The 27,539-nt window shown below is 29.5% G+C and overlaps 1 protein-coding gene and 3 long non-coding RNA genes across 12 annotated transcripts; 1 reads left to right on the top strand and 3 right to left on the bottom strand.

Moving 5' to 3' along the window:
• Positions 1-2,161: 2,161 nt before the first annotated feature.
• Positions 2,162-26,062, bottom strand: LOC123259503 (baculoviral IAP repeat-containing protein 7-B-like). 4 transcript variants are annotated; one of them, XM_044720057.1, is made up of 4 exons: positions 25,164-26,062; positions 21,931-22,140; positions 4,162-4,932; positions 2,162-4,047 (listed from the first exon to the last, which is right to left on the bottom strand). In XM_044720057.1, the coding sequence occupies exons 2-4, from the start codon at positions 22,051-22,053 to the stop codon at positions 3,715-3,717; spliced, it is 1,227 nt and encodes a 408-aa protein (XP_044575992.1). In that variant the 5' UTR covers positions 22,054-22,140; positions 25,164-26,062; the 3' UTR covers positions 2,162-3,714. The 4 variants fall into 4 exon arrangements, with proteins under 4 accessions (XP_044575992.1, XP_044575991.1, XP_044575989.1 ...); XM_044720056.1 differs by lacking the exon at positions 25,164-26,062 and adding an exon at positions 22,411-22,518; XM_044720054.1 differs by lacking the exons at positions 4,162-4,932; positions 25,164-26,062 and adding an exon at positions 23,194-23,327 and having other exon boundaries at positions 21,169-22,134.
• On the bottom strand, positions 5,052-13,306 carry LOC123259505. Of its 2 annotated transcripts, none has more exons than XR_006508252.1 (2): positions 12,554-13,306; positions 5,052-5,133 (listed from the first exon to the last, which is right to left on the bottom strand). It is a non-coding gene; the product is annotated as an uncharacterized LOC123259505 (long non-coding RNA). The 2 variants fall into 2 exon arrangements; XR_006508251.1 differs by lacking the exon at positions 12,554-13,306 and adding an exon at positions 6,393-6,524.
• Positions 23,562-27,514, top strand: LOC123259506. Of its 5 annotated transcripts, none has more exons than XR_006508255.1 (3): positions 23,562-23,682; positions 23,790-23,960; positions 24,028-24,623. It is a non-coding gene; the product is annotated as an uncharacterized LOC123259506 (long non-coding RNA). The 5 variants fall into 5 exon arrangements; XR_006508257.1 differs by lacking the exon at positions 23,562-23,682 and adding an exon at positions 26,931-27,514 and having other exon boundaries at positions 23,750-23,960; positions 24,028-24,621; XR_006508256.1 differs by lacking the exon at positions 23,562-23,682 and adding an exon at positions 24,840-25,706 and having other exon boundaries at positions 23,750-23,960; positions 24,028-24,621.
• Positions 26,602-27,307, bottom strand: LOC123259507. Its single transcript, XR_006508258.1, has 2 exons — positions 27,263-27,307; positions 26,602-26,819 (listed from the first exon to the last, which is right to left on the bottom strand). It is a non-coding gene; the product is annotated as an uncharacterized LOC123259507 (long non-coding RNA).
• Positions 27,515-27,539: the final 25 nt, after the last annotated feature.

Genomic DNA, 27,539 nt, shown 5'->3' with positions numbered 1-27,539 from the left:
AAGTATAGTATAAAGTGCATGGACCCGTGAGAGAGGCTGCTGCTATTACAGCTATACCCAATACAGGCCATGGAGATTGCTCTCTCTGAAACTTAACTCTCCTCTACTCTGAGCCTCAACTTATATGCTCTCGCTGCTTGTTTATTATAATACTTTGCTGTACTTAAGACACACGGTGTGTTAGTCTGTGTGGACTGTTCCCACGAGTCCTCGAGTCGAATGGAATGTAAGGGCTGACCGAGACCAAAGACCAAACACAGATCTTACGTATGCCTCCATCAGGCATCGGGCTTTCCTCCACCTTGCTCCAGCCTTTGCAGGATATAATACAGTATCCACACAAACTCTTGTGATACCGGTTCATCCTGGTGCACTTTTTTCTTTAAGATTAATTTATAAAATTAAAATAAAATAAACCAGCCCTGGAATGCTGCTCAAAGGGCGTACATCGGAGTCCTTTTAAGACTCGTTTCGCTACTACTTTTTCAATCTTTACATTATACGTATTATTAAGGATATATATATTTAATTAAATAATTAGAGTTATCCTGTAAATTTTATTCAGTTTATGAAAACTGATTTATTTGTAATATGTAATTATACATGTACAGATGATTAAATGATACATACAATGAATTATAAAAAAGAATTAATAGTTATTAATATAATTCATTAACAGAAATTTTTATTTGTACAGAAACTGATTGCAGACGCAACACGATTTAATAAACATTAAATAATTATTTATACTTTTATTATTCATAAATTATTAGTATTTTTGTTTTTCTATACATTTTATATCATAAATTTATATATTTAACTATTAATGTTATTTTGACGATATTATTTTATATCGACACTATTTTTTTTCTGTTAATAAATATTTAAAAGTATTGCGTGATATGCTATGATTTTTTTAGTTTTACCGCATCTTAGCATGAATTCTCTCTACATCGTAATATGATTCTTAACAATGCCGCTTTGTAACTCTCATAATAAATTCTTTATTCTGTGAATTTGCCGAGTCTTCAGAATTTTACATCACGTTAGCTCTACATAAAACAGTTTATGCAAGCTATTTTTATTCATTTATACAAACTAATGGAAATAGAAATTATGAAAGTTCTCGAAAATTAACATTTCAAAAGAGATATTACGATGCATAAATATTTCGCGCATAGATTCATCACACTCATATTTTTTAGAGCTTACAATTAGGAGAGAGTAAATCGTGTTGGTCATTTAGATAAACTATTAGATTAATCATTGATTTCATTATTAATGCGTTTGATAATGTACTTAAAAACGTGTAGCTTGAATCTATTAAAAGACAAAAATAACTTTAATTTGTTGATAAGAGAAATGCTAAATGGAAATATTTATAAATAAAAAATACTGTCAGTAAATATTTAATTATTAATATTATAATCTATTGTATAATAATTTTAATCGGTAATTCTACGATTTATTTGAAAAATTGTATACATTGTATATCATTTGTTTAGTGTTAGAATTATTAAAAGTAATTTTTATAATCCCGGCACCAATATGCTTAAAATTTTAAATAAAAATTACTCTTCAATATTAGTTTAAAAGTATTTAAAAAAAAATATTATAAATAATATATAGTTTCAATTAGTTTAAAATATACAATAAAAAAATAATTTTCATTTTAACGACATATATAAAAACTCCACGGCCCAGTACTTTGTTCAATTCATTTTTATTTTTCAACTAATATTCTCAAATGAATTTATTTTCATTAAATTGTCTGTAATATAATGTGTCCTAGTTATTTCTATATTCAGTATCATGCGGTAAATAAATTTTAGCTGATTTCGCAAAAGCAAAATACAAAACTACTCTTATTTAAATCGAAATTTATAAAATTCAAACTAATCTAATTGCACGTACGATTTCATTGTAAATAAATTATTTGTGAAACTTTCTTTCAGTACTCAATTGCTTTGTTGGCGGTATATTGAAATTTAATTGTAAAATATTATAATAATCGCCACTAAATAACATCATTAACTATTTCACCAAGTACAAAATAAAATTATTATTAATTTTATTTTGAATTTCAATTTGTTTCTATTAATAATTAATTGCATTGTTTTTCTTACCGTAGCAAATAATTTGAAATGAGTAGATATATTAAAAAAAAATATTACAATATTATTAGTCACATAAAATTACTAGATCACTTGCAAATTAAACTAAGAGGAAAATTCTTATATTACAAAGCATTATTCTCTTTCTTTACCCGATAAGCCCATATAATCATAAAAAAAAAGATTATCTGAATTACTATTTCTTATTGCTAGAAGAGTTCTAACAAAACAATTTAATCGCAAGTTATATTACTTCAATACACATTTCATGTGTTATTTTAATTTTATAAAATGGCAACTTATATGATGCTTGTGGGATTGGCCATCGGAACATTTTTCATAATGTTATATAATAGAAATAATACACATATGCACATTATGTAAATTTAAAATAATTATAAAAATAGCAATAATAATGTTTTCGAAAACTCAACGTGTTATGACGCGTTTTAGTCTGGTTTATTTCTTATCATGAGTCACAATTCATATTTTTAAATCGGTTATCGTTAAACCGAAACTTTCAATGGCGTAGACATAATTATCCACTTTGTTAGTTTGTTACTCATTATAAAAATCTCAAGTCACTGTGATTTTATTACCACTATTATTATTACTATTGTAATTGTAATTTCTTAATAGGTAATCAATTAAAAATTTTCTAAAAATTGAAATAAACATTTTAAAGAAAATGAATTTTATTTTATTAATTAATATCTTGTACTTTATACATTCTATTTAGTTTTTCTTTTTAAAGAACTGTCATTGGAATTGAAATCTGACTTCTGTTAATTTTGACATAAGTTTTTAATTAAATTACCATTTAATTTATGGCGCTTCCGGTTAGTTTATTCAACGCTAATTGAATTCGGAATAATAATAATAATAACATTAATAATAATCATCACATGTACAAATGATAATGAACGAAATGTACTTTCATTTTTTTCATTATTTCGAAACGATTAAACAAAGAAAAAACTTTCGACAAAAAAATAAATTAATTATTTTTCGGATTTGTAACGCGTAATACTATCATGACTAGATGTCATTATGCAGGTACAATTCTATGGTACTTAGATATATATAAACGAATAACAAAAAAATTAAAAAAATCTAATTTTTTAAATTAATACATAAATACAAAAATAATATTAACAAACACAAAACAAAAATTTCAAAAAAAAAATCAATTTTTATAATTTTAATGTTAAACGTTTCAATTTATCATAATTAATATTATTATTTTTTAATTATTAATTGTAATTATATTCTTTACATAAGACGTTTATTACAAGGCAAATGGTTTTCGACTTAGTAATGTCTCATTATCTTACGAACAATGCATTACTGCAAGTATTATACTTACGTATATGTATTATTAATCATTTCTTTACATTAAAAGAAGATTATATTTCAAATTGGCATAGAATTTTACCCGCATACAAGACGTCATGAGTCACGAGGTAATTTTATTCAATTAAATTTAATTTTTTCAAATTATTTCAATCAGTATTAAATTTAATTATCTTAATTTTCAATTTTTTAATTTTTACATATATAATAATTTTAGGATATAAAGTATAGAGCTAATGTAAAGGTACTAAGGTATTATAGCGCGTGCTATCATTTTGATGGGCTCTCTACACACCGGGCAAGAAGTCATACTTGCCGCACACCTAGTACAAGCCACCATGTGAGTGCAAGGCAGAAACACCACCCCCAATTCATAGTTATAGCAAATCTTGCACAAAAGGGCGTCATCCGCACTATTGTTGACCGGCTCAACTTCTGCTTCTGGTTTCTTTTCCTCTGGTTTCTTCTCCTCAGGTTCCTTCTCTTTGGGTTTCTTCTCTGGGTCTTCTTCTGGTTTCTCAATAATCGCTGGTGGCTTTACTTTTTCAATGTAGCTGGGCAAATTCATCTGCATCATCTCCTACAACAAGCATAAATAAAACAATCAACTTATTAATTAATTAAATATACATTTCTTCTTATCATTAATATTTTTTTTTAGATCAACTGATAAATAAATAAATACGATAATTACCTCATGAGAAGGTGGTGCGACAGGCTGACCAATGACGCTTTTGATGAAGTCTTGGCCTTTGACCATCAAGACGTAGTAGCACTTTTTGAACCACTTGGCGTGCTGGAACCATGGATCGTCCTTGGGCTCCCAGTCATTCAACCCACCGCCACAGTGATAGCAGATAGTTTGGTCGCCAGTGCCGGTGTAGTAGAAGCCAGCGTCAGCAAGTTGGTCCTTGGTTTGTGGCATAGATTTGGGCCATGACTCAAAACTTTTTAATCTGGCATCGTAACTCGCGAATTCCGGATGTGCCGGTCCTTTGGGCTGGGCGAGGTTTTGACTTCCCAACTTAGCAGTACTGGGAAACTGGAATTCTGTCTGGCCAGAACGAAAGTCTGGCGATGCGCCAGGTCGGAATTCATCTCCATAACGACCGCATACATCACGGCCTCTAGGACTTACTGACGGAACGGTACTTGGATCAACACCAATCGGCACGTTACCACAGGGCAATTTTCTTACGAAACGGCAATTGGACTGCCAACGCTGGTGATCCGACATCGGGTTGTCGCCCTCTACCCACTCGCGTATTATGATTCCACATTCGAAGCATGTGACATCGTCATTGTGGCCCGTATAGTAGAATCCAGCGGCTGCCAATTTCGCAGGGTCCATGAAGCTCAGAGGCCAGTTGGTGTAGCTCTGCAGTCTCACAGACTCCAGGCGGTAATCTGCCCGTGGAAACTCGCGATTATCCACTTCGTCGGACGAGATATTATTGTTATTGTTATTATTATTGTTAGGTAACTGCGGCGCCGGTTGAATTGACGGAAGTCGCAGATTTGCCGTTGGCTTTAAATTATGCAAGTTCTCACGAAGATTATTTCTAATGAAGTCCGTCATTTTTGATGAAGATGAAAATGATGCTGCAGGTGACAATAATTTATTCCTTGTTCCAATAACTAAATCAGACACTTTGAATTTCAATTTCTGTAATCACAAATTATTTTTCTATTAATATACCGCTGGACAATTGTTTAATTGTATTTTTTTTTATTTTTTTTTTTTTTTTTATTTTATAATGTGATTAGATTTTTATTATTCTACTAATCTAATATAACGGCAAATAAAAGTAAATTTTCAATTAAAACAAAGTTTAATCCGACATTAATTTCTTTGTTATGACCCAAATATAATGATTAATTTAAACTAACTAATTAAATATAAATTAATTAATTAAATACTAATATACGTACTAATAAATGTCAAATATAAACTAAAAAAATATTAACGATAAAACGTATACAAAACATTTCGACAAAAGCAGCAGTAATGTGCGTCATTTCTTAGTCTGACATTAACTGACAAAATTTAGATTGTTGTTCAAGGCAATTCAAATCCACACGGGCGTAACTACGTCTTGATTGCGCGTCGAATCCCTCCCAGATCTTAATTTTTTTCATCATTACACGTCCTCATATGTGGATGCATATAGATATATGTTTATATATACCCCATGCTACGCCCACGCTGCGTATAAAGGAAAGAAACCGCGTAGGCCCGTTAAAAACGCTAGGCGAGGCTAATCAGTATTGTTTCGTTAGTCTCCGCGTCAGGATGATTCGTATCATGGCACTGACAACAACTGATGGAAATTTTTTATTTTTTCGGCTACAAATTACGAATCATTAGATGATAAATTTCAGCAGTTACTCATAGGTCATTTTTTTTATCATGGTACTCATAAAAATTTATTATTTTTTAGTTAAAATGTGATCAAGACCTGTAAATTAAAAAAAAAATTAAGTAACTTACTTAATTTCATAAATTTATTTTGTAACTAAATTAATTATAGTTCAATTGTCGAAGCGTTGCGCGTCGGGTTAGGACACAAATTCCACTTAATTCAATTTTTTTTCTATAAATAGAAACAAAGACAATTAAAATACATTTTTTTACTCAATAATAATATAAAAAATTATGAAGTAATCAAATAAATTTTTTTTTTATGTAAATTAATCACCAAAATTAGAAATAATCCAGTGCCTGTTATTTTCAGACGCAAAGGATTTTTAAAAATTTTAATTTACACTCTTGATCGCTATTCTTGTTGAAAAATAATGTAACTTAAACTCCAAAAAATTATTCAACGTCAGCTACTTTTATAGTAATTATCATCATTTGTTAATTTAAAAACAAAAAACATTGCTGGTGTTATTAGTATGTATAAGTGTATACAAAAATCTAACCTTCAAATGCTCATAACAAAAATCAGCTGACCATACTAACAACACTAACACGTACAAATATATACAAATTATAATAATATTAATAACAATAAACATAAGTTATAACAAAAATGTACAATAATCCATTTTCCAATCAACCTTGTTTCACGTTTAACGACACACAACTCAGTTAGCACTCATACGAAAACGGCCTTAGAACGCTTCGTTCGTTTTTTTTCTTCCCCCTCTATCGCATTGCCCTCTAGATATTTCTTTTCCCACTCTTTCATGATCTCGTACCGTCTACCCATTAGTAGTTCATTGTATATTATAGTATATATACTATATACTATATACTATATACTACATACGTACTATACTACACAAGTTTCATTTTATGTTTGAGTTTCGGCGTCCCAGACTATAAAAAATACGGCCCTGGTACCTCGCTCTTCCTTTATTCATTCCAGCGTTGCCAGATTTTAAGTTAAGTTAAATTTTGCATTAATCTTAAGCACTATTCATCATCATTTTTTATTTTGATTCAGGTTGACTATTTCTATCTTCGGTTCTGAAATACGTAGATATGTTAATAGACATATTTACCCATATATACCTTATACATGGATATTTAAAGTTAGTCATGTCATATGTTCACGTTTTCAAAGCGTGATCACGGCTTATCTTTTCTTAGTATGTACCATAAGGCGCCAGACAGGTACTAACACACTCTTACTAAATAACCATACCAACAAAGAAAATTTATATGTATTTATATATTACAGGCATTCAAAACCGGGACCAACACAGCTATAGACTACAGGCAAGTGATGGCGAGGAGACCAGTGACTTTAGAATGGAATTCCACTGATGTAGCATTTGTCGCTCCTTCAATCTTCAATACCAGTTTAAACAGAATTCAATGACGAAGATAGATAAAATTTTTCTAGGTACGGAGCAAGAAAATGAAGATGATTAAAAACTAAAACACATTTCATTTAAAAAGGATTTACATTTTTTCTCTCTCTCACCCTCTATTGGACAAACGAAAGTATCTCTGTCATACTTGTACAACTTATGGAATCTTAAAACGCATTTTATGCATAAATAAATGAAAATTTTCTAAAAAAGCGTTTCGCTTTTTGATAGATAATTTAATTATCTATCGAAGAGCGAAGCGTTTTTTTTCAAAATTTTATCTCATTCATGAACAAAACTCGTTTGAGAATCAACTATCAACCGCTCTTAAAAATGAAGAATGTAGGGTCAATTTGCTCAATTGCCAACTCACTGAAATTTATTTGAATTAAAAAAGTCCAAATTCAACGCAATGTCTGGACTCATTCCGGCAGATGTGAATCTTCTTAATTTTTTAATTCTAGGAATGAGCAAAATACTTTTAAACATTATTATTCTAACTATTTAATGTTAATTTCAAAAACTTTCACATATGCCGCTCCTGGTTTTTTTATTTGATTACGCGCGTGGCAACAGTGCATATTCGATAGTGTAATAAGAGAGCTGCAGAAGGAAAAGAGACAGCACCTTTAAACGGGAATGAGTGATAAGAAAGGAAGATATCAACAAAGTCCTCTTGTATAGCTTGTAAATTGTAGACACAAAACTCACGTTCTTTGTATAAAGTGAGGCCAGGAAACACACATATATTTTAATTTTAATATATAAAAATCCAGTGTCATGATGTATGTTTACAATGAACTCTTAGCCAAGTCAACAAACTGATTATCATGAAAGTTGGCAATTATATGTAATTTGGTCAGACTTAAAAGATAGGACTTTTTATTTCGATTCATGGTCTGAATAATTAATAATCTATACTAATATTATAAAGAGGAAAGATTTAATTGTTTGTTTGTTTATTTGCATCGAATAGACTCCGAAACTACTGAACCGATTTAAAAAATTCTTTTACTGTGACATAGGCTATATTACATCATAATTAATGTTGAAATTCTTATTAAATACCCGTGCGAAGCCGGGACGGACTGCTAGTTAACAATAAACAGATCATCAATATTGACCATTGTTATTGAATATAAGTTTTATGAGTATCTAACAGATGGCGCCTTAAACTATTATTTTTACAGAAAACTGTAGAACTGTCTGTCATAGACATCTCATAGATGGCGTTACGTTTTATCAAAAAAAATCTTTTTAACTCTTCAGCACTCTCGCTATGAGATTTTCTCTCACATTCATCAATAACTCAAATTTTCTTTCAAATTTCAAATGGAATGACTATGTGATTTTTTTTTTATCTTTCAAAAAATTAATATTATTTCAGATTGCAATATTATTATTTTAATTGTTCTATACTATAAAAAAATAAAATAAATTTTATTAAGGTAGTTGTAGCGTGATAGGCATTTCAACAGAAAATTATGAAATTTTTTTTATTGAAAGATAAATATATTAATAATTCACTACCAAAATTTCAGATCAATTGACCGCACCGTTTTTGAGTAATTAATTTTTGAAATTGCATCTTTTACACGTAGCGGTGTAGAGAGATGATAAAGTTAGTATGAAATCTTTGGCCCACTCGAGTGGTACGGAAGATTTCATACTAACTTTACCATCTCTCTATACCTCTACGTGTAAAAGATACAATTTCGAAAATTAATTACTCAAAAACGGTGCGGTCAATTGATCTGAAATTTTGGTAGTGAATTATTAATATATTTATCTTTCAATAAAAAAAATTTCATAATTTTCTGTTGAAATGCCTATCACGCAACAACTACCTTAACTCTGTGAGATATTTTCTCATCGCAATAGTAAAGTAGGGGGGTCAGAATTTAAAAAATCGGGTCTGATCGGTACAGTTCGGAAGTTCCCGTAAGAGTGCATTCGTGTTTGGATGTATTATTATCCCATAATAAATCCCATAATAAAATTAAATCCCATAATAAAATTGAGATGAAATGTATGTGAAACCAATCTATTCGTGATGTGATTGGTTGAAAATATTTATTCTCATTCTGATTGGTTGAAAGTGAATATAATATACATAAACGACACATAAATATATCATGACAATAAATATGAGGCGCGCGCTTGCGCGCGCAAATTCAATTCTAGTTAAGCTTAAAAATAAGCTGATAGTACATGATAATTTATAAACTCTCGATTATCGGTAAAGAAGGTATCATCTCTATTTTATTTAAATAAATTGAAGATTATTTATATTTTAAGAATAAATTGTATTGTTGATGGGTAAATCGTATCACGTAGATCAAATATTGCTAAATAAAGTATTCACTACTTGACAAAAATATTTTTATTTTTTTTTTTTTACAAGCGATTACAATGCCAAAGTCTTACGATCGATGTTGTAATCTATTTAATTCGGAAAAACATAAGATAAAAATAACTTGGCGAAATTTACCAGAGCATTTAGCAATCGGACACGATTTGTCGACTGATGACCAAATATGGAATTCATGTTATAAAAAATTACTTCAGCACCGAGCTGATAATATTTCTGATGAAAGTGATGATAATGAAAATAATGATAATGAGTGTTCTGAAAATAATCAAAATATTATTACCGTATCTATAGAAATTGACAATTCCGAAAGCGATAGCTTTACAGGTATTTTTAGTAGATTTTATAAAAATCTAACTATTGCAGCCGTCTTCATGGCGCAACTTTTCAAAAATTTAGCCATTTTCTGACTTAGTTTGTCGAGCTGAGTCAGAAAATATATATAGTTCAAAAGTTTATATATGTATGTATTTATATATATATATATATATATTTATACGATATAACGCGGCTTGTCAGCACGATAGCGTTTTCAATTTATGACCGATTCTTCTCAAACTCAGCATGCTTTATCTATCGATCAAGACCAAGGTTAAGTTCGAAGATGAGCTTAATCGGGCGAGTAATTTGGAAATGACAGGATTTTGAAATTTTGAAAATCGTAAAAATTGATGTTTTTACTACTTCAACTTGGTATAATTACTGAACTAGACAAGATATTGAAATTCGGTAAAATGCATCGTAAAGCTCTTTTAATAAGCTTCAATTTTCACTACTTAGAAGTAGTAGTAGCCTCAATATTACTCATTTTAGAGTTCGTTTAATGAAACATTTTTACTGTTGCAGCCGTTTTAGGATTATTGTCTACATCATAGCTTAATCATGATGTAAATTCAATAATTATGATATTGATCAGTCTTTCGTGTAATGTTTTCGGGTAGGTTGTCAGTAAATATGTCACAAATTAGTTCTAACCATTGTTTTCTTCAACTAAAATTTTATCCGGTTGCAAAATTCTGATTAACTTGAAAAAACTGTTGTTTCTAAGCAGTTACTTAAAATTTGGACATTTATAATTCAAATCTTATAATCTGTGCAATTCTTTGGTAAATATTTGAGAAACTTTTTCTTCACAAGATAATTTTTTTTCCAAAATTTGTTGTAAATAGTTTTAAATTTATTATTGAATTTTGTTTTTAATTCATGAATTAAGTTATACATTATCAGTGTTATTATATTATTTTATTAAAAATCAATTTTTTTTATTTGAAAAACCTACTTCCATTTCGGCTGCCGAATGGCCTTTTTTAAGTTTTTATTCGTTTCGGTATTCAATTATTATTTTTAATTTTTTGAATTTTGAATTCGTCTTTTTTTCTAGAACCAACAACAATGTGTTGAAAAATCACACATTCAGCAAAGTAGTTCGTCGCTATCTGAACTGAGTCTGGCGATACCTCGTCCGACTATAAATGAAGCTCTATTATTGTTAAACTACTCCCCGATACTTGAAGACAGATGATTATAGATGCGTTTTTATATTTGAATGAAATCCAGATTTGTTTATAGTTAACAAATATTTCTTTGGTGCTAACAATGATATATTTCAACCAAATCAGATTTGTTAACTATAAATAAATGGTATGTTTGAATATACATACTCAAAACAATGATTTTTAGTTTTAGGTTAGGAAAGTAGTAAAAGTAGACATATCGAACGTTTGGGGTTAAATGGGCAATTCTTTTGGAATTATTAATTATACTGAAATTAACAATAATACTATAAAGTTAGTCGACGTTTTTAATTTTTAATTTTTTTTTTTATTTATTAAATTAGATCTAGAAAATATTTTTTTAAAATTGCACTTATAATTTTTCAAGTTTTTACGAATGAAGTTTTTTAAAAAAATTTCTTTTGTAACAATTTTTTCAATAAAAAAAATTCTAAAAATTTTTAGATCACGGCTAACTTAATTTTCATAAATTAACAAACATCTGTCAATTTTTAGGACTTTTATAATAATATAATTATCACGAAAAAATTTTAATTAAAAAGTTCCACGTCTACAAATGAAAAAAAAATTACAAGTGCATTAAAATATGTGTTTTATCGTTGATCTGTAATAAAAATTTAAAAAATTGACAGCTGTCTGCTAACTTCAGCAACATAATTATTAATGGCTATTATAGTTAACTATTTCAATACATATTTGTCTAAGCATATATATATATATATTTTATTTTTTATTTTATTTATTTCTACAAAAATTAAACAAAATACATTTGTAAACTGAGTTAATTTTCATTATTTATTTTTTACAAATCACGTCGAGAAATAACAGTGGCGACCGTAGCGACACCAAGCGTAATTTACTTAAAGTGATATTTGTTAATAGTTAACAAATCTTTATTTAAATGAAATAAATGAGTCGATTCAGTTATGTAAATAAACCAAAACGAGGTAGTATTTGATTCAAAGTAATATATATATTTGAATAAAAGAAATTTGTTAACATTAAATATATTTTTAATTTATTTCAAATAAATCTGCGCATTTGAGCCAAACAAACTGTTTTCTCAGTGTACCAAAATATATTTTTAAAATTTTTATGTCGTGAAGTTTAAGATTTTTTAATCTTATCATCTCTCAACATTTCAGTTTGTATACTTTTTACTTTTTTCTTGATTATGAGGCAACCGCCTGTTTTAACTGCAGCGTTGGTTAACACTAATTAAACATTTATCGATTGATAAGCTAAATATTTTGAAATATTTGGTTGTAAATTCTTCAACCAGCAACAAGATAACCGATAAATAGATAACAAAAATAGAAGGTGAGATTTTATTTAAATTGTATAAGTGTTATTACTTAAAAAATGATATGAGAACATACCCTTCAGACGAACTCAAATCCAAACAGTTGTGAGTATATAATAAATAAATTGTAAAACACTTTTAAAATAATAAATAAAACTAAAACAAATTTAAAATTTAAAATCAATATAAAAGCATGATTGAGTAAAATAATAAATCTGCTTAAATTTGCAGATGATAAGATAAAAACTAAAAACGTTTCACACTAATAAATGAAACGCCTTCATCAGTTAAGTTTGTGATTCTTAAATTCACACATTTCACTTTGTTTAACTTAGGAATGGTATGCTGGGTAGATGGTAAATGCTATTCGGTTGTAATGGCGTCGAATATACGTGCAATTCAGAGTTTTTCAGTTCCACTTAGCTTTTCTTTAGCTGTTATCTATACTGTATGCCGTAGTCAGCCTCCAGAACAGCTGCCAGGACAACCAGCATTCACTGTCCAACAATCCAACAATACCGTCTTTCCCCACTATTGTTGATATTAAATTTTTTATTTATATGTGTACAGATAATATATTATATTATATTGTACTGATAAATAAAAAAGAACGTTTTATTTTAAGCCATCGCTTACATTAACAACAATTAAAAAAAAAAATGTTAAAGATCCAATGTAAAAGACGGACCCAAGTCCAAACAGTTGTGAGTATAAAAACGATAAAACCGCAGCTGACACTTATAGACAGACTACTGACAGCTATCTCTTTTCGTTCGTGAGTATCTAACACAATAACACATCCTTACCACAGCCTCGCCCCACCACTTGAATTCAGTGTCAAAAGACGCATGCGCAAAAATAATTTGTGTTTCTCCGCGAGCGGGAAATTCAAAAGGAAATGATTAAAACTATTTACTTGAAAAAAAATGGTGCAGATTATTGTCCTACATAGCTTAATATTGCTATAATTGAATTAATCAGGAATTTTCCTGCAAATACAACAACATATATTTCAGATTACGCATATGAATCGTAAAGAAATATAGAACAAGCAAAAATTAAAAATAATTAACTTGAGACCATTTATTTGATAATTTTTAACTTCCCGCTAAGAAAAGTGAAAATTTTCGAAAATCGGGAAGTTATTGGTTTTTTCGAAAATCAAGTCTTCAACAGATGTTGACGTTTTGAGGTCCTAGGAAGCTTCCCCGAATGTTTCCGCGATGATTTCCGTATGTCTGTGTGTTTCTCTCTCTCTCTCTCTCTCTGTCAAAGCACAGATCAGCTATCTTTTTGAGCTTGGAGAACTCAAAATGTCACGAAAATTATATTCTTGAGCTCGAAGATCTTAAAAACGTAATAAGTGTAATTTTGAGCATTTACGTATGGAATTAGCGGGAAGTTGCAGGGATAGCTTCTAAGGTCAACCGTTTTCCTATTTTTTTTTTTTTTTTTATTTCAAGTCCAGTAAGTCTTTCAAAAGCAAAGATAATGTTATCTTTTTAGGTAGATTTCTTTAGAAATCTAACTATTGCATTAGTCCTCAAGGTGAAATTTTCACCTGATTTCGCTATCATATGTTATAATTAGTCGAGTAGGTTCCACAAATACCATTGGTTAAAAAATTTATATATATATATATATGTGTGTGTGTGTAATATAACCAGCCTTGTCATCAGGATATCTCGAAAAGTTTTCAACCGATCTTGATGAAACTTGGTACACATATTTTTTGGGTAATTACCGAGGTCGAGTTCGAAGATGAGTAAAATCGGTCAATTAGTTTAGAAATGGCGGCCATTTAAAATTTTCAAAATTTTGTAAAATTCAAGTTTTGTAACTTTAACCGTGAATAACTTTTGACTGACAGAAAAGAGCTCATTTCTGAAAGTTTCATGGTGAAGCTGATTATATTACCTTCAATTTGACCTATAACACTTATACGTTATGAAGATTTTTATTAATTTTATAGGCCATTGAAAAATTTGAAAATAATTAACTTTTTTTCAAATGTGGTTTTTTTAGAATGACTTTTGAACAGCTTTACCGACCGATTCCAAAAACTAATCAGCTCTTAACATCAAAAAACTACGTCGATCGCCGCCGGACCGGTTAAAATCGCTTGATTCATTTGTGAGATATCGTTGACGAAAAAAATCGAAAAAAGCGTTTTTTTCAAACAAATTCCGAAATTTTTTATCCGATCAATTCACTGTTTGAAATTCATCATAGAATTAAAAAAACTGCATCGACTGTTGTCAACTACGTGATAATCGGTTAACTCGTTTAAAAGTTATCGCGGATTGAAAATTTAAAAATTACATAAACATTTGTTATTGAACAAATTAAATAACATAAATAAAGAAAATCTCATATCACATGAAAGTTACCTTCCATTTCGGGTGAGGCCGAATGACATTTTTTTTTTTTTAAATTCATCTCAGTCATAAAAAAAATACCGTTTTAGTAATTTCTAAGTATTGAAGAAATACGAGTAAACAAAAAAATTTTGTCAAAAAAACTGACTGAAATTATTATTGCAAAAAAAGAATTAGCGACAAAAAATGACTTGCAAAATGTTAAGGGACGCTTCCGTTTCTAAGATCAAATGTTTACATAGAGAAAGACAAAAATTTTTAATTTCGAGCATCAAGAAATTTTCGGTTTTTTTTTTTAAAAAAAAAAAACAAAAACAAAAACTTTCAAGTTTGATCTGTATAATTTTTAATTTCCCGCTAAAAAAATTGAAAATTTTCAAAAATCGGGAAGTTATTGGTTTTACCTCGTTTTTTGAAAATCGATTTCTCATCAGATCTTGACGTTTTGAGGTCCTAGAAAGCTCTCTGTATTGGACCTCGCTGTATTTGACCGCTCTCTGTATTTGACCACATTCTTCCTCTGTATTTGACGATTTTACACAGCTCTTCTTATGGATCTTATGAATCTTATGGATCTTATGGACAAGGACGAGTCAAATACAGAGAATGGTCCTGTACGGGCGAGTCAAATACAGAGAGCGTTGACTGTAAAATCAATAACGTCTCGATTTTCGAAAATTTTTACTTTTCTTAGCGGGAAGATAGAAAATGTTATGTCTGCTAAGCACTTTTATATTACACAACTTTATGCATGTGTTTTGAATAATTTTTTTTAATAATAGACAGTCAACTAATAAAAATAATATAATTTCCAGATGTCTAGTTGGCTATTTTCAGAATTATTATTTGGAATACTCAAGAATCAAGACACTGACATTCAAAATAAACATTACGGACACTGACAGAAATATTCGGAAGAAATATTCTAAGAAACCTTGTAGTGCCGTCATGTAAGAAATAATATATATCTGATAAACAAGTCTGGAAGACGGTTCAAAAATCAACTGTAAGTATTGTATGACAGTACAGATATACTGCTGAGAATTATATTTTTGTTTCAGAATATTCTACAGTTGGGAAAATTTTGTTTTATTCCATAGAATTTTAATTGCATGAATACAAAATGGTGATAAATAACGAATATTTTTCAAATCAATTGACAATTAAAATCAACCAAGAGCCGAAAGCTATAATTTCATCTAATATAAGCGGAAAATACACAGTTTTTCCATGAAACTGAAATTAAAAGACATCTATCAATTTTTTTTTTATTTTTATAACGACTAAATTATTATGAAACTAAATTAAACTAAACTAAACTAAATTATTATCATTATTTAAAACTATTTTTTTTTCATAATGAATTTTTATTAACAATCGATAAATTTGTCAGATGTCTGCTGATTTCAGTACTATAGTTTATTGAAGATCTTGTTGAATTCGATTGATAATTGATAAATATTTGGCTTTGATAGAATTCTTATTCTGTCATTAATGTAAAACCAAAACTACTCATGAAAATAAATGAATGTACATTTCCTCAATAATAAAGATATTTTAAAATTTTCAACATAAACCCAAAAGGCAAGTTACCAAGTCACAAAATCAAGATAAATTTATGTAAAAAATAATATTTTCTAACGCAATAATATTTGTGAAAGATGATAGTCAATAGAATGTTATTATATATTGGAATGAGGATTGCGATGCCTTCATTCTAGTGGAATGCGCGACCGGATATTGCTGGTAATACATGAATGAATCCGGGTGTTGACTGTTGAACAGCAAACTCTCTATTCCAAGTATACGTGCACAGACATACACAAGTAAAATTATAAATACCCTCTGAACGTGAGTGTAAGTAGATATAAACAGGCTTGAACGAACTGACACGGGATAAAAAGAGAGAGAGAGAGAGAGCTGAACAAGATTGTACAAAGTATAGTATAAAGTACATGGACCCGTGAGAGAGGCTGCTGCTATTACAGCCATACCCAATACAGGCCATGGAGATTGTTCTCTCTGAAACTTAACTCTCCTCTACTCTGAACCTCAACTCATATGCTCTCGCTGCTTGTTTAATATAATACTTTGCTGTACTTAAGACACACGCTGTGTTAGTCTGTGCGGACTGTTCCCACGAGTCCTCGAGTCAAATGGAATGTAAGGGCTGACCGAGACCAAAGACCAAACACAGATCTTACGTATGCCTCCATCAGGCATCGGGCTTTTCTCCAGTTTGCTTCAGTCTTTACAGTCGACGCTCTCTGTATTGGACCTCTCTGTATTTGACCACATTCTTCCTCTATATTTGACGATTTTACACAGCTCTTATGGACAAGGACGAGTCAAATACAGAGAATGGTCCTGTACGGGCGAGTCAAATACAGAGAGCGTTGACTGTACAGGATATGATACAGCATCCACACAAACTCTTGGGATACCGGTTCATCCTGGTGCACTTTTTTCTTTAAGATTAATTTATAAAATTAAAATAAAACAAACCAGCCCGGGAATGCTGCTCAAAGGGCGTACCTCGGAGTCCTTTTAAGACTCGTTTCGCTACTACTTTTTTAATCTTTACATTATACGTATTATTGAGGATATATATATTTAATTAAATAATTAGAGTTATCCTGTAAATTTTATTCAGTTTATGAAAACTGATTTATTTTTAATATGTAATTATACATGTACAGATGATTAAATGATACATACAATGCATTATAAAAAAGAATTAATAGTTATTTATATAATTCATTAACAGAAATTTTCATTTGTACAGAAATTAATAGCAGATGCAACACGGTTTACTCAACATTAAATATTTCCTTATACTTTTATTATTTATAAATCATTAGTATTTTTGTTTTTCTATACATTTTATATCATAAATTTATATATCTATATTTATCTATTAATGTTATTTTGACGATGTTATTTCATATCGACAATACTTTTTTTCTGTTAATGAATAGTTAAAAATATTACGTGATATGCTATGATTTTTTTTTAGTTTAAGCGCATCTCTAAATAAATTTTCTCCACATCGCAATATGCTTCCTAAAAATGCTGCTTTGTAACTCTCATAATAACTTCCTTATTCTGTGAATCTGCCGAGTCTTCAGAATTTTACATAAAACAGTTTATGTAAGTTATTTGTTTTCATTTATATAAATTAATGAAAATAGAAATTATGAAAGTTTTCTAAAATTAACATTTCAAAAGAGATATTACGATGCATATAAATTTCGCGCATAGATTCATTACACCCATATTTTTTTTTTCATTTTTTAGAGTTTATAAATTAAATTATTAAATCAATTATTGATTAGTTCATTATTAATTTGTTTGATAATGTTCTTCAAAGACGAAAATAACTTCAATTTGTTAATAAAAGAAATTCTAAACGGAATTATTTATAAAAAAAAAATACTGTCAGTAAATATTTAATTATTAATATTAAAATCTATCGTATAATTATTTTAATCATTAATTCTACAATTTATATTAAAAATTGTATACAGTGTATATCATTTGTTTAGTGTTAGAATTATTAAAAAAAAACTAAGTAATTTTTCTATTCCCGGCACCAATATGCTTAAAATTTTTAATAAAAATTACTCCTCAATTATTAGTTTAAAAGGATTACAAAAAAAAATTTATAAATAATATATAGTTTCCATTAGTTTAAAATATACAATAAAAAAATACGATAAATATGAAAACTTCACGGACCAGTACGGTGTTTAATTCATTTTTATTTTTTAACTAATATTCTCAAATGAATTCATTTTTATTACGTTGTCTGTAATTTAATGCGTCCTAGTTATTTTTATATTCAGTATCATGTTGCAAATAAATTTTAGCTGATTTCGCAAAAGCAAAATACAAAACTACTCTTATTTAAATCGGATTTTATGAAATTCAAATCAATCTAATTGCACGTACGCTTTTATTACAAATAAATTATTCGTGAAGCTTTCTTTCAGTACTTAATTGTTTTGTTGGCGGTATATTGAAATTTAATTGTAAAATATCATAATAATCGCCACTAAATAACATCATTAACTATTTCACCAAGTACAAAATAAAATTATTATTAAATTTATTTTGAATTTCAATTTGTTTCTATTAATAATTAATTGCATTGTTTTTCTTACAATAGCAGATAATTTAAGATGAGTGTATTTATTTAAAAAAAAAAATATTACGATATTATAAGTCACATAAAATCACTAGATCACTTGCGAATTAAACTAAGAGTAAAATTCTTATATTACAAAACATGATTTTCTTTTATTACCCGCTAAGCCCATATAATCATAAAAAAAAAGATAATCTAAATTACTATTTCTTATTGCTAGAAGAGTTCTTATAAAACAATTTAATCATAAGTTCAAAGTATTTATTTCTAAATTACTTCAATACTATTTTCATGCGTTATTTTAATTGTATAAAATGGCAACTTATATGATGCTTGTAGGATTGGCCGTTGGAACATTTTTCATAATGTTATGTAAGAGAAATGATACAAATATACACATTATGTAAATTTAAAATAATAATAATAATAATAGCAATAATAATGTTTTCGAAAACTCAGCGTGTTATGACGCGTTTTAGTCTGATTTATTCCTTTTCATGAGTCACAATTCACATTTTTAAATCGGTTATCGTTAAACCGAATCTTTCACTGGCGTAGACATAATTGTCCACTTTGTTAATTTATGTTATTCATTATAAAAATCTCATGTCACTGTGATTTTATCACTACTGCTATTATTACTATTATAATTGTAATTTCTTAATAGGTAATTAATAAAAAATTTCTTAAAAACTGAAATAAACAATAAGTTTAAACAAAATAAATTTTCATTTTATTCATTAATATCTTGTACCTTATACATTTTATTTAGTTTTTCTTTTGAAAGAACTGTCATTGGAATTGAAATCTGACTTCTGTTCATTTCGACATAAGTTTTTTATTAAATTACCATTTAATTTATGGCGCTTCCGGTTAGTTTATTCAACGCTAATTGAATTCTGAATAATAATAATAATAACAATAATAATAATAATAATAATAATCACATATACAAATGATAATGAACCAAGTGTATTTTCATTTCTTTTATTATTTCTAAACGATTAAACAAAGAAAAAACTTTCGACAAAAAAAATAAATAAATTATTTTTCGGATTTGTAACGCGTAATACTATCATGACTAGATGTCATTATGCAGGTACAATTCTATGGTACTTAGATATCTAAACGAATATCAAAAAAAATTTTTAAAATCTAATTTTTTAAATTAATCCATAAATACAAAAATAATATTAACAAACTCAAGACACAAATTTAAAAAAAAATTCAATTTTTATAATTTTAAGGGTAAACGTTTCAATTGATTATTGTTATTATTATTATTTTTTTTTAATTATTAATTGTAATTATATTCTTTACATAAGACATTTATTACAAGGCAAATAGTTTTCGACTTAGTAATGTCTCATTATCTTACGAACAATGCATTACTGCAAGTTTTATTCTCATGTATAAGGTAAAAGCCCCAATAGATGATCACGTACCAGTATATGATCACTCCATGTATTTGTATATCTATATTCACAAATATACATGATCATATATTGGGGCTTTTACCTTATATATTATTTATCATTTCTTCACATCAAAAGAAAATTATATCTCAAATTGGCATAGAATTTTACCCGCATACAAGACGTCATGAGTCACGCGGTAATTTCATTTGATTAAATTTAATTTTTTCAAATAATTTTCAATTACTATTAAATTTAAATATCTTAATTTTAAATTTTAAAATTTTTACATAGATAATAATTTTAGGATATAATGAATAGTGCTGATGTAAAGGTACTAAGATATTATAGCACGTACTGTCATACTGACGGGCTCTCTACACACCGGACAAGAAGTCATACTCGCCGCGCACCTAGTACAAGCCACCATGTGTCTGCAAGGCAGAAACACCACCCCCAATACATCGTTATAGCAAATTTTGCACATACGGGCGTCATCCGCATTCTTGTTGACCGGCTTAACTTCTGCCTCCGGTTTCTTCTCGGGTTCTTCTTCTGGTTTCTCAATACTCGCTGGTGGCTTTAATTTTTCAATGTAGCTGGACAAATTCATCTGCATCGTCTCCTACAATAAACATAAATAAAACAATCAACTTATTAATTAATCAAATGTACATTTCTTCTTATCATTAATATCTTTTTGTAGATCAACTAATAAATAAGTAAATAAATAAATAAATACGATAATTACCTCACGAGAAGGTGGTGCGACAGGCTGACCAATGACGCTTTTGATGAAGTCTTGGCCTTTGACCATTAGGACGTAGTAGCACTTTTTGAACCACTTGGCGTGCTGGAACCATGGATCGTCCTTGGGCTCCCAGTCATTCAACCCACCGCCACAGTGATAGCAGATAGTTTGGTCACCAGTGCCGGTGTAGTAGAAGCCAGCGTCAGCAAGTTGGTCCTTGGTTTGTGGCATAGATTTGGGCCATGATTCAAAACTTTTTAATCTGGCGTCGTAACTCGCGAATTCCGGATGTGCCGGTCCTTTGGGCTGGGCGAGGTTTTGACTTCCCAACTTAGCAGAACTGGGAAACTGGAATTCTGTCTGGCCAGAACGAAAGTCTGGCGATGCGTCAGGCCGGAATTCATCTCCATAACGACCGCATACGTCACGGCTTCTAGGACTCACTGACGGAACGGTACTTGGATCAACACCAATCGGCACGTTACCACAGGGCAATTTTCTTACGAAACGGCAATTGGACTGCCAACGCTGGTGATCCGACATCGGGTTGTCGCCCTCTACCCACTCGCGTATTACGATCCCACATTCGAAGCATTTGGCATCGTCATTGTGGCCCGTATAGTAGAATCCAGCGGCTGCCAATTTCGCAGGGTCCATGAAGCTCAGAGGCCAATTGGTGTAGCTCTGCAGTCTCACAGACTCCAGGCGGTAATCTGCCCGTGGAAACTCGCGATTATCCACTTCGTCGGACGAGATATTATTGTTGTTGTTATTATTATTGTTAGGTAACTGCGACGCCGGCTGAATTGACGGAAGTCGCAGATTTGCCGTAGACTTTAAATTATGCAAGTTCTCACGCAGATTATTTCTAATAAAGTCCGTCATTTTTGATGAAGATGAAAATGATGCTGCAGGTGACAATAATTTATTTCTTGTTTCAATAACTAAATCAGACACTTTGAATTTCAATTTCTGTAATCACAAATTATTTTTCGATTAGTATATCGCTAGATAATTGTTTAATTGTATTTTTTTTTCTTTTTTTTTTTTTTTTTTTTTTTTTTGTGATGTGATTAGATAATTATTATTCCACTAATCTAATGTAACGGTAAATAAAAGTAAATTTCCAATTAAAACAGAGGTTATTCTGACATTAATTTCTTTGTTATGACCCAAATATAATGATTAATTTAAACTAACTCATTAAATATAAAAAAATTAATTAGGAACTAATATACGTACTAATAAATGTCAAATATAATCAAAAATATTAGCGATAAAACGTATACAAAACATTTCGACAAAAACAGCATTAATGTGCGTCATTTCTTAGTCTGACTGGTCTGACATCAACTGACTAAAATTTAGATTGTTGTTCAAGGCAATTCAAATCCACGCGGGCGTAACTACGTCTTAGATTGCGCGTCGAATCCCTCCCAGATCTTAATTTTTCCCATCATTACAAGTTCTTATATGTGGATGTATACAGATATGTGTGTATATGTACCCCATGCTACGCCCACGCTGCGTTTATTTTTATTGACATTCATTGCTTTACTGAAAGTAATTTAGTAATTTACTTAATTTCATATATTTTGTAACTAAATTGATTATAGTTCAATTGTCAAAGCGTTGCGCGTCAGGTTAAGATTAATTACACTTAATTCAATTGTTTTTCTAAAAATAGAAACAAAGACAATTAAAATACATTTTTTTACTCAATAATGATATAAAAAATTGTGAAGTAATAAAATAATTTTTTTTTTTTTTTTTTTTTTTTTCATGTAATTAATCATCAAAATTATAAATAATCCAGTGCCTGTTATTTTTAGAGGCAAAGAATTTTTAAAAATTTTAATCTACACTCTTGATCGCTATTCTTGTTGAAAAATAATGTTACTTAAACTCCAAAAAATTATTCAACGTCAGCTACTTTTGTAGTAATTATCATCATTTGTTAATTTAGAAATAAAAAACATTGCTGGTGTTATCAGTATGTATAATAAATATATACAAAAATCTAACCTTCAAATGCTTATAACAAAAAACAGCTGACCATACTAACAACAGTAACACGTACACATACATAAAAATAATAATAATATTAATAACAATCAACATAAGTTATAACAAAAATGTACAATAATCCATTTTCCAGTCAACCTTGTTTCACGTTTAACGACACAGCACAGCTGGCACTCATACAATGAGCCTCATACGAAAACGGCCTCAGAAAGCATCGTTTGTCCTTTTTCTTCCTCTTCTATCGCATTGCCCTCTAGATATTTCTTTTCCCACTCTTTCATGTTCTCGTACCGTTTACTCATTATAGTAGTTCATTGCATATCCACAGACTCGATAGAGTCTGGCGCCAAGTTCAGTTCAAACGTCCAGTCGTCCAAACATTATACTAACTGTGTACTATATACTACGGACGTACTATATGTACTACACAAGTTTCATTTTATATAAGTTTCAGTCTCAGCGTTCCAGACTATGAAAAATACGGCCCTGGTACCTCGCTCTTCCTTTATTCATTACAGCGTTGCCAGATTTTAAGTTTAGTTAAATTTTGCATTAATCTTAAGCACTATTCATCATCATTTTTTATTTTGATTCAGGTTGACTATTTTCTATCTTCGGTTCTGAAATATGTAAATATGTTAATGGACATATTTACCCATATATACCTTATACATGGATATTTAAAGTTAGTCATTTCATATGTTCACGTTCTCAAAGCGTGATCACGGCTTATCTTTCCTTAGTATGTACCATAAGGCGCCAGACAGGTACTAACACACTCTTACTAAATAACCATACCGACAAAGAAAATTTATATGTATTTATATATTACAGGCATTCAAAACCGGGGCCAACACAGCTACAGACTACAGGCAAGTGACGCGAGAAGACCAGTGATTTTAGAATGGAATTCCACTGAAGTAGCATTTGTCGATCCTTCTATCTTCAATACCAGTTTAAACAGAATTCAATGATAAAGATAGATAAAATTTTTCTCAGTACGGAGCAAGAAAAAGAAAATGATTAAAAAATAAAACCCATTACATTTAAAAATGAAGAATGTAGGGTCAATTGGCTCAATTGCCAACTCAATGAAACTTATTTGAATTAAAAAAGTCCAAATTCAACGCAATGTCTGAGCTGATTCCGGCAGATGTAAATCTTCTTAACTTTCAAATTCTAGGAATGAGTAAAATACTTTTAAACATTATTATTTTAACTATTTAATGTTAATTTTAAAAACTTTCACATATGCCGCTCCTGGTTTTTTTGTTATTTAATTCCGCGCGTGGCAACAGCGTACATTCGATAGTGTAATAGAGACAGCACCAACAAACGGGAATGAGTGATAAAAAAGGAAGATACCAACAAAGTCCCCTTGTATAGCTTGTAAATTGTAAATACAAAACCCACGTTCTTTGTATAAAGGTGAGGCCAGGAAACGCACATATATACATATATTTATGTATGCATATGTAGTCATATGATACAGTCATACTATTATTTAAAATTTATTCACGCCCCCTTCCTTTTGTCGTTATGTTTCATATTTTTTTATTAATTTTAAAAACGATAAAAAAACGCTACATATGGCTGCGTCAATTGGAAGGCAGGCTCTTTTTTTTATTTTGATTCTTTCATTTTAGGGGCTTCAGTCATCTACCAAAATATATTTTTAAAGTTTTTAAATCGTAAAGTTCAAGATTTTTTAATCTTATCGTCAGTACATATTTCAGTTTGTATATTTTTTACTTTTTTCTTGATTATGAGGCAACCATCTGTTTTAACTGGAGCATTGGTTAACACTAATTAAACATTTGCCGATTGATAAGCTAAATATTTTGAAATATTTGGTTGTAAATTCTTCAACCAGCAACAAGATAACCGATAAATAGATAACAAAAATAGAAGGTGAGATTTTATTTAAATGGTATAAGTGTTATTACTTAAAAAATAATATGAGAACATACCCTTCAGATGAACTCAAATCCAAACAGTTGTGAGTATATAATAAATAAATTGTAAAACACTTTTAAAATAATAAACAAAACTAAAATAAATTTAAAATTTTAAGTCAATATAAAAGCATGATTGAGTAAAATAATAAATTTGCTTAATTTTGCAGATGATAATAAGATAAAAACTAAAAACGTTTCACACTAATAAATGAAACGCCTTCATCAGTTAAGTTTGTGATTTTCAAATTCGCACATTTCACTTTGTTTAACTTAGGAATGGTATGCTGGGTAGATGGTAAATGCTATTCGGTTGTAATGGCGTCGAATAAAGGTGCAATCCAGAGTTTTTCAGTTCCACTTAGCTTTTCTTTAGCTGTTACCTATACAGTATGCCGTAGTCAGCCACCAGAACAGCTGCCAAGACAACCAGCATACACTGTTCAACAATGCCGTCTTTCCCCACTATTGTTGATATTAAATTTTTTATTTATATGTGTACAGATAATATATTATATTATATTGTACTGATAAATAAAAGAGAACGTTTTATTTTAAGCCATCGCTTACATTAACAATAATAACAACAATTTAGAAAAAACGTTTAAGGCCCAATGTAAGAGACGGCCGCAACGTTAAAAATAAAATCAAAAAACTTCACTGTGTAAGAACTTTGTCGGCGACGTTGTTGTTGTTTAAATCCAAAACACTCTGGCTTTTAAACGCAATAAACAATTATCAAATTTCCCGCTACTCGCATGATATCGCGGTAATCTTATTGTTTTTGATAGCCTGTATTTATTGAGAAAACAGTTTGTATTTAGCACGATTATTAGCGTTATTATTGGAACAATATATCCAATACTATAAGAAATACGTAGTACTGATGTGAGGACTACGGCCAAGGGCCAGAGATTTTTATTCAAGGGTGAAAATCCAATAGCAACAACCAACCCTCGTTGAGGACTTTGTGCGCTGCCCTACGACGCAGGCCACGTACCCCTATTTTCATTGATCCGTCGGCCCGAAATAAATTAATCGACAAAAAATAAAAACTTTTTACTTTTTTATTAAATTATAATAAAATATTACTAGATACCTTGCAGTCGCTATGCAACTGTCCAATAATTTTAAATTTTTAGGACAAGTATTTATTTTTAGCATTTCATTATTTTTTAACAAGCGTTACTTTTCTATCTATTGTGGAAAAAATGTATAAATAACAAAAGAAAGAAAAAAAATACTCTTAAAATTATTCTTAACAGTAATATTTTAAATTAACTTTTTTTTTTTATAATTATATATAGATTATTTTACCGTCCAAAAAATTTTTTTTTTAACTTTGAACAATTATTTTTTTTAATATAATTTTTTCTTTCATTCATTAAAAAAAATTTTTTTTTTTTATGTAAAAAAATTAATCAAAAAAAAAAAAACTTTTTTTTTATAGTCTTAATTTTTCTAATAACACCAAATTCAACGACAAAAGCCCTCTTGAACACATAGAAATGCCTGGAAAATCCATCAAATTCTCCAAATGATACATAGATAGATGACTATTTCACTAGTTGACGTAATACATTACTATATTACAGTCCAGTTCAGTCTGGGTGTTCTAGATACTAAGTACCTTAAAAAGCTTGGTAGTTATTACCCTACTACGACCTGAAACTAGAACACAAAAAAACATTACATTTATAAAATTTACCACAGACGAGTATATTTTATTGGTGTGGTTGATGGTATAGTTTTGCAGTCGTTGCATCGGCTATTGAGTTTCAGATAAAAATCGATACGAAGATGGTATTATGAAATGAGGATAAAGAGCAGAGCAATAAAAGGCTGTATCAACGGTCACAGTCCACAAATGTATTTTTCTATTGACCGTTTAATACTCGTAATCATTTCTACGAAGTTCGAGGAGCGTAAGTCATGACATGGAGTCATCGTCGTATATATAGATTATTTCTAAAATACTAAACGCAATATGTTTCTATTGTACTAAATATGTCGCTTCCGGGAAAATAAAACAGGAAACAAACTAGCTGCTATACCAAGTACTGGCTATTATAAAACTTGCTGATTATTTAATTACCACGTTAATGAGTACTTACCGTTTAATTTAGTTTGTTAATTATTAACTCACTCTTATTATTATTAATTGTTATCAATAATAATATTATAAAGACTTACTGTTTGATTGAAAGAAACTTATATTAAAATAAACTTTATCCAGTCATTAAAAGTTTTAAAGTTAAATTTATCAACCGACTCGGTGGGAGGGCAACGATATGATAAGAATTTGTGATTAAAATACCCATTGGTTTCATTGTACAGCTCATTGTATGATTGCGTTATTATGAACGATAGCTACAAGTTATAAGTATAATA

Source organism: Cotesia glomerata, linkage group LG2, assembly GCF_020080835.1.
Source record: "Cotesia glomerata isolate CgM1 linkage group LG2, MPM_Cglom_v2.3, whole genome shotgun sequence".
Lineage (NCBI taxonomy): Eukaryota > Metazoa > Arthropoda > Insecta > Hymenoptera > Braconidae > Cotesia > Cotesia glomerata.
Note: the sequence above shows the minus strand (reverse complement) of the source record. Positions and strands in the feature narration are given on the sequence as shown.

Bases quoted from the DNA above. Each gene is read 5' to 3' on its own strand.
- LOC123259503 (XM_044720054.1), bottom strand. From the start codon at position 23,289: ATGTTGATTGTTATTAATATTATTATTATTTTTATGTATGTGTACGTG. The intron at 22,135-23,193 runs GTTAGATTTTTG...TTACAGAAATTG, and splicing joins TTTGTTATAAGCATTTGAAG to AAATTCAAAGTGTCTGATTT. The intron at 4,048-21,168 runs GTAATTATCGTA...TGCTTGTTGTAG, and splicing joins TCGCACCACCTTCTCGTGAG to GAGATGATGCAGATGAATTT.